The sequence below is a fragment of the Tetrao urogallus genome (assembly GCF_951394365.1).
Source record: "Tetrao urogallus genome assembly, chromosome: 3".
Lineage (NCBI taxonomy): Eukaryota > Metazoa > Chordata > Aves > Galliformes > Phasianidae > Tetrao > Tetrao urogallus.
The window spans coordinates 13,116,414-13,130,154 of record NC_136815.1 but is presented as its reverse complement, the minus strand read 5'-3'; the positions used below and the strand labels follow the sequence as shown (position 1 = coordinate 13,130,154).

Sequence of the window (13,741 nt, the reverse complement as noted above, 5' to 3'; positions counted from 1 at the left end):
ACAGGTGGCACTGTAATGTGTATAGCCCAAACAATGTCAAAATAATTTAAACTACTTTCATTTAAAAGATTTGTATTTATGCAAAAGAACTGCTATAGATCTGCTTTCATAGAATCACAGAATCATAGAATCACAGAATGGGACCTCAGGGATCATCAAGTTCCAAACACTTTGCAGTAGGCAGGGCTGCCAACCTCGATATCTAACACTTGACCAGATTGCCCAGGGCCCCATCCAACCTGGCCTTGAACACCTCCATGGATCTAACAGTGAAATTTAGACTTTACTGTGACAGCCTACTAAAAGTGAAGAAGTGCTAGAAGGAGAGTGCAGATTAAAATGAGAGGTATTCAAAAGTGAAAAAAAAAACAAAAACAACTGTATATGGTATGTAATCATCAAAAAAATCCCTTGCTTTTGGAGTCCACACTGATTGATCATGTGGCTGGATAATAAAGATAGAAATGTTTATGACCGAGTGTTACTTGTATTTCCTCTGTATAAGATAAGCATAATCACATTTCTTGTTCCAAATCATAAACTCATCAACCTAGATTTCCACCCTCTCAGATTTCAACCTGTGCAGGGCAATCTCAACAGATTTATGGCCAGACTGTGAAGTTAATTGGACATATGGTCTCCAGAACGCAATCCCAAGAAAGAACCACCTACACGTCATTAATTAGGCACAAGTCGAGTCCTGCTGCCTTCCAAAACACAACCAAGACAGGACCTACTCACATGTGCCTCCAGTGTCTAGAATCCTTCCTTGAAAATAAATGAATGGAACACAATGTTCATTTTTCAAATACATCTAGAGGAGGTTTAAGAGGTATCACTCCTCTCATCTGGTAACTGACTGATTTAACTGTTCAGAAAAGAATAGGCCAAGCTTCTCTGGATCTGAATGGAGATCTACAGCTTGCACCTTTTAGGAGAGAATCATCCAAATACAAGGAATGCAGAAATGAGGAGAGAGTACATGATAAAATACAAATTGATGCTTCTTTCTTCTCTAGCTGACATGATTTCAAAGCTGAGCTAGTATTACTGCCTCTTAGAAGCGCCCTAGATACTAGATGCGCTGTAAGCACACATGAGTTGTGTTTATAGGAGTTGACTGCTTCCCTACCTACATTTTGGATTGAGGTGGGGAGGACAGGCATTTCAGGTTGAGGTGTTTCTTGTTATTGAAAAAGCAGAATTCTGAGAAACATCATGCATCTGACAAGAGAGGAATGCAACATTAACACCCTTGCTGGTTCAACCTCCAGAGCAGCTACACTTGCAAGAAACCTTAAAACATAGTCTTTTAAATCATAGATGAAGACATTGAGTACTTTGTCATCACAGTGGACACCTTCAGTCTTCAGTCTCTGGGAAAGCAATGGAACAAGTCATCCTAGAAAAATTACAAGATAAAAGAAGCAGGCGACCAGGAAATCCAAATCATACCTGACTAACCTTATCACCTTCTGGAACAAAATAACATCTAATCCGATGAGGTGAGCAGTGGACACTGCTTCCCTGGACATCAGCAAGGAACTCAACATCAACAGCCCTCTCCTAGACAAACTGGCAAGGTACAGATTGGATGGGTGTCTGCAAGGTGGGGTGTGAAACTGGCTAACAGGCTGCACTCAGAGGTGGCAATTAGTGTTTTTACTTATGCTGGCAGCCTGTCACAAGTGGGATCCGCCAGGAATCTGGGCCCCACACCGTTCAACATCTTCATAAGTTATGTGGATGCTGGACTTGACAGCACCCTCACCTTATCTGCTGATGACACTAAACTGAGTGGTGAGATGGAGAGACCAGAAATAAGAGCCCTATTACACAGAGACCTCAACAGGCAGGTAGAGCGGGAAGCAAGAACTGTATGATGCTTAACAAGCTCTTGCACCTGGGATGACATAAGCAGAGCTCAGTACAGCCTCAGATTTGTTGGAGAGCAGCTTTGCTCTAAGGGACCTTGGAGCACTAGTGGACAACAAGCTGAATGTGAGTGAGCAGTGTTGCTGTTGCAGCAATGAAGATAAATCAGATACTGAATTCCGTCTGTGGGGGAATAACTAGCAGAGACAGAGAAGTGATCAGCCCACTTTACTGAGTGCTTGTCAGATGGCAGGCATATGGAGTACTGCGTCCAGTTCTGGTTCCACTCCAGTTCTGGTTCCACTAATCACAGAATCACAGCATGTCCCAGGCTAGAAGGGACCTCAAAGATCATGAATCTCTGACCCCCTGCCACATGCAGGGCCATCAACCTCCCCATTTAATGCTAGACCAGGCTGCCCAGGGCCCCATCCAACCTGGCCTTGAACACCTCCAGGGACGGGGCATCCACAACCTCTCTGGGCAGCCTGTTCCAGCACCTCACCACTTTCTCTGTAAAGAACTTCTCCCTGACGTCCAACCTAAATCTTCCCTCCCTCAACTTAAAACCATTTCCCCTAGTCCTGCAGTTATCAACCCTTTCAAAGAGTTGACTCCCCTCCTGTTTGTAGGCTCCCTTTAGGTACTGAAAGGCTGTAATGAGGTCACCCCGCAGCCTTCTCTCCTCCAGGCTGAACAAGCCCAGCTCCCTCAGCCTGTCTTCGGAGGGGAGGTGCTCCAGTCCCCTGATCCTCTTTGTAGCTCTCCTCTGGACCCTCTCCAACAGCTCCCTGTCTTTCTTGTACGGGGGGCTCCAGACCTGGACACAGTACTCCAGATGGGACCTCACAAGAGAGGAGTAGAGGAGGACAATCACCTCCCTGTCCCTGCTGGCCACCCCTCTTCTGATGGAACCCAGGATACCATTTGAACAGACTGGAGAGGGCCCAAAGGATGAAGATGATCAAAAGGCTGGAGAACCTGCTCTGTGAGGAGACACTGAGGAGTCGGGTCTTTTCACTCCGGAGAAGACAAGCGGGGTAGCTCTGATTCTATGCTAAGCCATCCCGCAGACACCCTGCGCGCCACCCAACACCCCCAGCGGCGCTGCTCCCCAGCACAGCCCGCAGCGGGGCTGCCCCTCCAGCAGCGGGGCGGGCCCGGCGCAGGGAGGGCAGGAGAGGGAGGCGGCCGGGGCGGTGCACGGAGGCCCGCCCGCACCTGTTCCCTCCTCCCGCCGCCCTCCTCTTCCTCCTCATCCTCGCCCACCTGCCCGCGGCTCCGCGTCCCCGCCGCGCTCGGCAGCAGCAGCAACATGTTGCCCAGAGGATCCTCGTCTATGCCGCCGCCGCCGCCTCCCAACACCGTCGCCTACTTCCCGCCCCCCCGGGTCACGCTGCCCTCCGGCCTGGAGATCCTGCGCACCTACTCGGGAGCCTTCATCTTCCTAGAGATCGTGAGTGCGCGGGCCGGGCTGCCCCGGGCTCCCCTCGTCGGGCGTTTCGCTGCCCTCCCTGCCCGCCGCCTCCACCTGCCGCACTCGCGCCCTCCTGGCTGCGGCTCCACCGCGTGGGCAGCCGTGCGTAGCGCCGCGCTGCGCCTCACCTGCCATTTTGTGAGCGGCCGTGTGGGGAAAGGCGGAGCTGTGCGTGGAGCCGTGCCGGGGCGGCTGTGTGCGAGCCTCGCACCCAAGAACCGACCCTGAAAAGTTGCGCTGGTCGTGTTACGGGTTCTGTGCGAACTCCTTCAAGTGCATTTAGCGTGTGCGGAAGATGTGTTGAAGTAGATAGGGCTGATGTCCTTTGAGTTTAGTGTCTGGCACGAGTAGTGTGGAGGGGAAGAATCTTGGCACAGCTCATTTTATGAAGGTACAAAGTTCCACCTTCTGAGTAGTGGGAGCGTTTCGTACGCGTCTGCGTTCTGATTAGCAGACACTGCCTGCTGCCCTTTCTGCTTCCTCGCTGCCCATCGCTGGCTGGTCTGTACGTAACAGAGCTGCACCTGCGGTCTGGTGAAACTGGAGAAAGGTTGGTTCCGCACAACAGCTAAAAACGGAACCCCCGAGAGCAACCTGAAGGCCCATCCACGAACTGCTGGGAGTTCTGAGCTGAGGCTAGCCATGCGTTTTACATGCATGCAGCTGCAACGTAAGGCTAGAGAGGACCCAACTCATTTTGGCACTGATTGTAACTGATTTTGTAGCGGCTTCTTTTGGAAGGTGTCTCCTTTCCAACCTTTATTCAAGGAAAGTTCTCTGGCTTTGAAGGCGTAGCCTCTGAGCTTGTAGTTTTAAATCTGTAGGACTTGAGCAAGAAAGTAGTAGCTTGCTTTGAAATTAATTGTAGCTATCCAGCAGCAGGTTGGATTATGACCTTTCCATAATAAATGAATATACCTAGGATGCTAATTACTTGTTTTTTCAGGTATCATAAAGAGGCATGATTTGCAGGAGAGATGGTATCTTTTGCTAGGCCAGCCAGGCAAACCTTAGAGTGTAAATTCTCCATCAGATCATCATAGTACAGTATCCTCACTACTCATTCTGTTAGATCTGTATGCTGAAAAGAAAATTAGCACTGCTGAATTCTTCCCCTAGCTAATAATTCTGGAAAGCTGTGTATTTTTCTAGTCAACACATCATTATTTATAACTCATCTTACTCTTAGTCTAGCTTTCTCTTACACTTCATTACTTAATGTATTCTCTTTCAGTATTTTATTACAAATACATTAAAAAAGACGATGCCGTTTCATCTCCTTTATATGTCTCATCTGATTACAACTACAGAACTAAACAGTATGAGATTGAATCCAAATTTGATGTGTATCCCTATCATTCTAACTTCAGAGTGTGTGTGTATATATATATTAAAATATTCAGCAACAGCACAGAAGTTACCTGAGTTCATCAGTCCCTTTTTCAAGACTGTTTTAAGAGAGGCTTTGTCAAGCCACTGCCTAGTGTTCATAGTTTGTGAGAACAGCAGTTGGGCTCTTTGAAATCACAGAGCCATAGAATGGCTTGGGTTGGGAGGTACCTTGTAGATCATTTAGTTTTTACCCTGTGCTATGGGCAGGGCTGCCACTGACTGGATCAGGCTGCCCAGGGCCCCATCCAACCTGGCCTTGAGCACCTCCAGGGGTGGGGCATCCACAGCTTCTCTGGACAGCTGTGCTGGTGCCTCACCATCCTTTGAATAAAGAATTTCCTGCTGACATCTGATCAAAATCTCCTTTCCCCCATTACTACCCCATTACATCCTATTACCACCTGCCCATGTTAAAAGGGGCTCCTGTTTACATAAGCTCCCTACTTCAAGTAGTGGAAGGAGTACTCTTGAAGTGTCTCCTCTAGGTTTCTGAAAGCAATCTCAGGGCTTGATTTGTGATACAAAGTGCTGATAAATAAAGTGCTAATTGGGGGGAGAGGACAAAATTGAAAGTTCTCTCTCAGTTCATCACCTGTATTCCTTTCCTTACAGCTGTTTGGAACAATAGTCTGGATTTTGGTAGCTTCTACACAAGTTCCACTGCCACTGCTGCAGGGATGGGTAATGTTTGTAGCAGTGACTGCGTGGTTCCTGTCCGTTGTGTTCCTGTGTGTGTTTCTCTTCGGTTATGCAAACAGAATTGCAGTCAACTGGAACCAGACAGTAAGATATTTTAAAAATATATTTTTAATATAAATATATAGAAATATAAATATGTGATCATTCATATATATTTGTAAAAAATATATGTTCTGTTTTATAAATTGAAAATGTTTTGATGAGATATGTAGTCTGAATGTCTGGATTTCTGTTTAACAGGAATTCAGAATTGAAAAAGAACAGAGTAGGACTACAAGGATGACAAGGACCTCTTTTACAATGGAGGCTGAAAGTACCTAGCTTTTGAAAGTGATTGAAGCAATGTGCTCTTCCTCTATAAGCAAATGAAAGGCATAAGCTGCAGGACGAGAACTAGTTTAGTAAAGCAGGAAAATAAGTTAATTTAAATGGTCAGAAATAATTATGAACTGGAAATTAAAAAATATTTTCCAACTACTACAGAGGTGAATATTTTCCTTGAAAATATTACAAATATTTTTGCATACATTGTCTGATGTGGTTGTCTGGATAGCACCAGACCAAAGCGCCCAGGTTGTCTCCTTTGTTTCCTAAGAATGTCTTCAACTGCCTTGTGGGTCAGTTCCTTAAAGCCAGGGCTGCACTGACAGCTGGCTATTACAGCTTAGATAGTCGAAGAAGGCATGGGCTGCAGTGTGGTGTAGGAGGTTTTCGTAGGAGGTGTTTGTCATCTTTAGAGGAATCTTGGGGAGACTACAGACTTATGCTCTGCTCAGTTTCTGTCTAGTGTGAAGACAAGACTTAATTCATGCTCTAATGGAGCACTGTGGCTTGTGCCAGAAGTTCTCACAATCTGTACCTTCCTATTGAAAAGGGAAGCTGTGGTTCTGTTTTTCACCAGCCACGCAGATATCTTGGCTTATTGGCTGCTAATTTATCTACTCCTTGGTTGTCATAAGGTAATTTTTTACTTCAGAGTTTTGGATGCACGGTGGTATGGCTCTAATAATAATGGGAATGACTAGTAACAGGTGGCTAAACTGTCATCAAAGTGTGAATCATCAAAAAAAATCTTTCAAAAGAAAAAACTTGTAAAATATTAAAGCATGTTTATTTATAACTGCTGATCACCTTCACTTTGCTCCTAGGTCCCTTAGTTTTCTTACTGACACTTTTTGATCGTAGCTGGATTTGTGTTCTTCAGCATCAGTATAAGTGTTTATGTGTTCTAGTTGTTAACAGACATCTTGAGACCAATGTTCTTAAAAGCAAAGTCATAGAGCTTCATAAGTTTGAGGCTCTGACAGTTTCAGACGCCATTGATGGTAACAAACTGGATTATATTGAAATGAGCAGGATGCTACTAAAGCAAATGCGCATTCAGTCTCAGCTTTCCAACAAAATACAAGCAGTAATTAAGCTAATAATGAGTTACAATTACAGAGAGCCTTACAGGGATTTGTGCTATGACATCCTCACAAATTATGATGCAAGAAAGCCTTGAGCATGTGCATCACTTAAGTAAATTAATAGTGTCTTGGGTTTCATTGAAACTATTTGCCAATTTACAATTATGAATCTACTTAAGAGTTGCTGGATGAGGGCATAATCTTTTATAGATTGAAAATCTTCATCTTTAAACAACATTGTGTCTTCTACATTGGCTGCTTTATGCTGACAGTGCTAGGTTGTGCTGTTCATTTTCTCCCCTTGTGCATGATAAATCACTGAGAAACTTTCAATGTCAGGAAACTGCTGGATGGCTTGTGTAAAAGCTGTATCTGTGGGATTCTAACTTACTCCAGAAAACTGTCATAACTAATAACTAATAACTCCCATTTACTGTGGTAAATGTAGTGTGAATCCTTTCAGCTCTAGCATGGTAGCTGAAATCCACCCTCTTCCAGTCTTGTACAAAAATAACACTAGGTGCATCATTTGACCACTGTTCTGAGGTATACAAATGTTCTGCAACTTGACAGAAATGAAGTACCACTTCACAAGGATTTTACCTTTTGTTTCAAATAAGTGATTACCAGAAATACTTTAATTGTTTTGTATTATTATTCAGTAAAAGGGTATGCCTGTTTATTTTAGGTTGACATGTATTTATGTAAATATGCATTTTTGCTACTTCAGAAACTGAATTTGCAATAGGACTCAGAAGATACAAGTCATTCAATTACATCATAATGGGTAGAGTCATGGTTTGGTTATGTTAGAGTACTAATGTTATCATATATAGATTCATGAAGAAATATTACCTGGTGTAGGGAACCTGCTTTGGCAGGGGGGTTGGACTCAATGATCTCTGGATCATTCCAACCCCTACAGTTCTGTGATTCTGTGATATTGGCTCAGATTCTGGAAGTTGAAGTGTGAATTTGAAGGACAGCATGGGATTTTTACAGATGTACATTTGACAATACATCATGGCATAATTAGCTCCACTGAACTCATACTTAAAAAGAATACGATGCTGCACATTGAAAAGTTAGTGAAAAACATGAACCTTAGTACATCACTCTGTATCAAACCAGATGGTGTGACAAATAGCATTCTTTATGACCTGACTCACAGCACTCCTTTACAAAATTACTTGTGAACTGACATATCGTGCAGATCTGGTACTGATTATTTTTTGTTTGAGGTTGCAGTGATGATACAAGTGTTCATGTAGTGGAGAGTTAGGTAGCAGGTTCACAGTTATTTTAAATATATATATATCCTTTCAGCAATAACATCTTGGGTTTCTTGGTTATAGAAACAATAACCATATGAATGTGAAATCTTACTGATGCTGTATAGCTTCACTGTATAGCTGCCAGGAGAAGAAAATTATAGAGCTCGGCAGGAGAATGGAGGAAATTAAAGAGTTTGTCTTTTGAAAATGCCTCTCCTGTATACAGTCAGCACTGCCTTCTTCGTGGAGCTATCTGTGCTTCTCAGTGAGCTGTAGTGCCATATGTGTGCAGCCAGTAACTGAAGTAGTTGCATACTCAGTAGCCCACCGATAGGAAATGTCCTTGATTATCTGTGGGTTTGTGCAGAGCTCTGTGTTGTTGGAAACCTGTGCTATGAGATTTGTGTGTCAGGCCATGATGGATCTGGTATTTGTCACACAGCGACATCTGCGTGTGGTCTGACATGGTGCGTGCAGGTGGTAGTGTGAAAGATGCTTCTGGTAGTGAGAAGTGCTTCCTTTAGTTGCAGGAGTTCTCTGGTGCTCCTGAACTCCCATGCACAGAGAGCTGCTGGTTCCTACTGTTTTAATATGAGGTAACAGATGTTATAGAAGACCTGGAGACTGAGGGCATGTATCATGGTCAAAGCTTGAGATTTGGCAAGCCTGGCGCATGAAGGACATCCAGCCACCTGCTGCTCTTTTTTCTTCTCCTAGTTCTGTGCATGTCGGTGGATCTCCTATTGATTACTTCCTTTTGGAATATGACTGGAAAAAAGAAAAAAGGCAGCTGGTATGGAAGTTGTGAATTAGACCATAAGTTGGGAATTGCTGCAAAGACTTAGCCTCAAACCATTCTTAATTAAGAGAAAACTGTTTCCTGGCTAAATGGAATTGAAAACTTTAGTTGCACCTCGTATCATAACTTACAGAACTGACCAGCATGCAGCATTAGCTGCTAACAAATGTGGAGCAACTGATTAATTTGAAAAGGAAATTATTTCAATAAAAAGAATCTAATGCCGATGAAGAAACAATTATCTGAACAGGGAAATGTTCTCCGAATAGGGAAAGGCAGCACATTCCTACTTTGATATCAGATGGTCAGTAGATAAGGGTATTGCACAGTAATTTCCAGTGCATCTGAGTGCTGACTGCTGTTGCAATGAGTCACATGGAATGCTTGCTAAGTTCTCACTCTTGACATACTGGTAGCCAATTGCACGTGTGAATTACGGGTGTGTAATTAATTCATTAGTGTGTGAGATGTGGAATATTTATTGTGATTGTCATCAACAGGCATACCTATACTTTGTGTAATATTCAAAATGTCTGTAGTTTTGCACACCTGCATATGTGCGTGCACAAAGCATGTGTTGTATGGACTCAGGAACTGAGAGTTCCAATGAAAAGCCAATGTGTGCTTTATAAAATGAACAGAGGGAGATTATTGAAGAATATTTTGCACATTTTGAAACTGTTCTGGAACGGGTCGGATCTTTCTGCATGGAACACTGTGAAACTCAACCCATAGAACGATTTAGGCAACAAAGCTGTTTTTTATGTACTTCAGCATTAGAACCCAGAAACGTCAGGTGTCTAAACCTTGTGTTTAACTGGTATACATCCAAGAGCAGAGAATTGCCTAGAGAAGGCTAGGAGAGATGTGAATATAAAGCAAAGCCTAACTCCTCTCAAGACCCAGGCATTTTATTCAGCAGTATCACGAAGTACTTCCAGACTACTGTATTTTGCTTAGGGCGAAGTCAGAAAGAATTATAGAAGTACCTCAATTTTTGGACTATGTGCCTAGAAGTACATTTCAGCTGTGTCAGGGCTGGTGTGTTTCTGGGCATTTCCAGAATCAAAATTGAAGCAAGTAAGGGGGTGCTTTTGGAGTTTAGGTTAGCTGAGAAGGGATTTTTGAGACTGCAAGCTTGTACTGGTTGTATTGTGGCAGAGCTGGCCTATACGTGTCCTGTTTTTAACCTAATGCTCACTAAGGGAGAATTCTGTGAGTGCCCACTTTTAGCTTTAAAGTGATTTTAAAAGGTCAGTATATGTGCATGTAGATGAGTGCTTGCCTCTTAATTTGAAAGAATGCAGGGTTTGGAAGAGGGAGTGCCGCCCTCTATTTCTAATTATGTTGAGTTACTTATAATTGTAGGCAGATATGAAAATATGTCATGCTTAAACATTGCTTATGAACAACTATTGTTGTCACTATTCATTTCATGTTTCTGTGTTGGATTTTATTTATGCTGAGACTAGAAGAATTGAGTACAGCAGCCCAGACTGAACCTGTTATTTGCTTTTCAGGACTTTCTTTTCCATGGTGCTACTTTTGTATTTTATTTTGGAGCTTTTCTACTGCAAGCAGCAACTACATCTCTGCATCACTACCCTCGCAGATTAAATTCCACAACATATGTGAAGATTCTAGGTGATCACGAATATAACATAAGCGTAGCAGCATCGGTATGTATTTCATGAATTTGTATCTGGCAGTGGAATTGTTGTAACTGCTGGTAACCAGCCTTTCAACTTGGGAACTGAGCTGGCATAGGAGGAGGGATTGTGGGGAAGAAAAATGTCTTTGAAAACAGCAAACATTCTTAAAGCAGCAAAAGTGCAAAAAAAGTGCAGTTATCTATTAATGGGGCCTCATGAGAGAGATGCTTAGATGATACTTTTCACAGTGGTGTTTTTAGGTCTGTGATTGCTACAAAATCTAGTTTTTAGATGAGATATCTTGTAAAAGCAATGCTGGGTATTGGAATAGAAGAAAAAGATGAAAACTGAGCCTTCATCAAAGCGTCAGGTACGACTTTCAAGCCTGCTCTCAAACTTGTAATTGCTTGGGTTTTTTGATACCTTTTAGATAGTCCTGAGCATGCTGTAGGGAAGAATCTTGGACTAGCTCCTTATGAAGCTCCAGATATGTATTTTCTGATAAAAATAAAAAGTAGCTGCAAGGGGCATGCTATCTCCAGTGGTAAGGATTAGAGAGCTTTTATTGATCTAAGCTCCAATCGCCTTTTTATTGCTATAATTGCATCATCACTGAATCACTGTATCTGGTGATGTGAGTGTGCATTGCTGAGCCAGAAAATACACAAAGCTTTAGCTTTCTCCCTGGCTGGACTCCTGAGTGGCAACTAAAGGTGTGCCAACAGAATTAAGCTGAAGAACCGAAACTACTGCTTGTTTTGTGTTTTGGGTCGGTCGGCTGGTTGGTTGGTTTGGTTTTTGTTGTATTTTTGGGCTTGGGTTGTTGGTTTTGTTTGTTTGTTTTTACATCTTCCAGGGCATCTCACATACTTAAAGGAACTTCTTACATTTATTAAGTTTCTGAATCATTCTGGGGGTATCTCTTGTCCTCAAAATTAGATAACCATAAATTTTACTCAGGAAATACCTTCAGCTCATATAAGAGTGGATCAAAATGGATAAACCCAAAGTGTAAGATTTACATCCTCTCTTCAGGAGTGAAAAAGAAAGGCCTTTTATTTTGGCAAGCCAAGTGCTGAAAGAGCGAGTTGAGCATGTCAGTCTCAAGTCCCTCACCATTACCCACTTGCCAGTGACATAGTCCAGCACATCAAATTCCTGTATGGCCATGGCTGGTAGACAAGTGATGTCTCTCAACTGTGTCTAAACTGAGGAGAGCTTTGAATTAATTATACATCTGAAATTCCAAGCTTTAGAGTAGCTCCTCAGTCCCTGTTTCAATGTGTTCAGATCTTACTTGATATATGGTAACTCGTGTGACTGAAGAAAAATATTTTATCTTCTCTGACAGCAGAATACTGAGAAATACAAGGACTCTTTACTCCTTCCATACTTTTTTTTTTTTTCTAAGGAGAATTCAGTACTTCATAACCCTCGGGTTTCTGCTAAGATGGAGTAAGAGGACATGATTTTGTAACTCGCCTTCACTGTTAATTAAGAGATGCTGGGAGATGGTGGATCAGATGATGTAGTTTTTAGTGTCTTTGTATTTTTTCTATATGCTCTAATAGAAAGTGTCCATGATCAGTACTGGACAATATGAGAAACTATCACTTCCAACAACTCAGTTTCTAACTTCTTCCTTCTTGTTTATATTACATATTCACTTTTGCCATGGCACGATCTGCAGTTCTTATCTGTTCAATTTCTTGAGTGTAGCAGCTTCCTGACATTTCTCAATTATCTGCTGTCATGTCTTCTTTTTTTGGCTAACAAGGCCCAACTTCAATCTGTTTCTTTCTTTCTGCAAGTAAAGAGCTCTGCTGTTTAGAGGGACGTCTGCTTCATTGTTTGCCAGTGAAGGCATTCATCTGGATGCTTTCTAGTCAAACACAAATCATAGGTTATCAGTCTAGATAAGAGAAAACTGAAATATAAGATGGAAGTACGTGCGATTAATTTCTACAATGACCCACAAACATGTTCTGTTTATATCCTATTTCAAAATATCTTCAGCAACTAGCAACTAAATTAAAAACAGTGATGTGGGATTAAAACAGAGTTTATGATAGAGAGCTTCGGAGGATCCCAGAGTTATCTTTACCATCGGGGAGGTACCTTTTGTGGCATTTGTGTTATATTAATTTAAAATAGAAAAAAAAAAGTAGAGCAATATAATGTGTGATTCACTTTTTTTCTTTTCTTTTTTCTTTTCTTCCTGCTCACCCTTTAGATTTTTGCCTTTGCCACAGCTGTTTGTTATGGTTTCAGCACAGCCCTGGCATTGAGGAGATGGAAACTATAGCAGTTGAAGAGACTCTGATTCCTGAGTGTTCTACTTCAGATCAAATTAAGTACTACTTGTCTGTTCTACTGTAATGTAATTCTAAAAAGAGTTTTTGCTTAAAATTTGTTTCCAAGTGCTGAAATGCAAATAACCCTTAATCAGGATTTATTTAACAGGAGATAAGTTTCTGTCTCTTCCTTTTTTTATTTTTTACTTTCATTGAGAACTCCTTATAAACATTATTTGTTGAACTCTAATCCAGAGTTCAGAGATAAACAGATGTTACTAGTAGATAACAGAATTCTGGTGCTAAACCAGAAGAACAGGAAGAAAACTGAAACTAAATAGACATGTTACCTGCATAGGCAGCTAAAAAAGCTACCCCCCTTGTAAAGGCCTGGGATTGGGCTCTACATGTGTTGCAGCATTACAGTGTGTTCCACACAGGTAGGGCCTTGAGGCTCTTTATAGAGTCACTGATCTTGTGTGTGCTGCTCTTTGCATGATCAGAGTCCAATCTGACTGTGATATCAGCTTAGTATGTGTTATTAACTTTGTACAGAGACAATATTTTAAATATCCATCCAGTGCAATCTTTCATTGTTGTTTTACAAACCATATTCAGCTATGGTGATCTGATCATTCCAGCTTATTGTATTCTTTTGTAAATGGAAAATGTCTGAGATTGTTAAACAGTAAGTAGTTGATTAGTTTTAGAAAATCAGCTCAATCAGATCTATTTATACTGCAAAACAAACAGTGCATTTGTGTGGTGTGTGTGTGTGTATATAAGTGGCATAAATTTGACAGGAATATTTGCACTGTTTTACTTTGTGGAAATACAGCTTTGTTTTTGTAACTTAAGTGCTGCTTTTGT

General features: G+C 42.0%; 1 protein-coding gene across 1 annotated transcript; it reads left to right on the top strand.

Annotated features, from left to right (window-relative positions):
• Positions 1–3,190: 3,190 nt before the first annotated feature.
• MAL2 (mal, T cell differentiation protein 2) lies at positions 3,191–12,882 on the top strand (the record flags this gene model as incomplete). Its single annotated transcript, XM_079533598.1, has 4 exons — positions 3,191–3,331; positions 5,357–5,527; positions 10,446–10,604; positions 12,811–12,882. 4 exons carry the CDS (start codon positions 3,191–3,193, stop codon positions 12,880–12,882), a joined length of 543 nt encoding a protein of 180 aa, XP_079389724.1.
• Between the last annotated feature and the right edge of the window lie 859 nt (positions 12,883–13,741).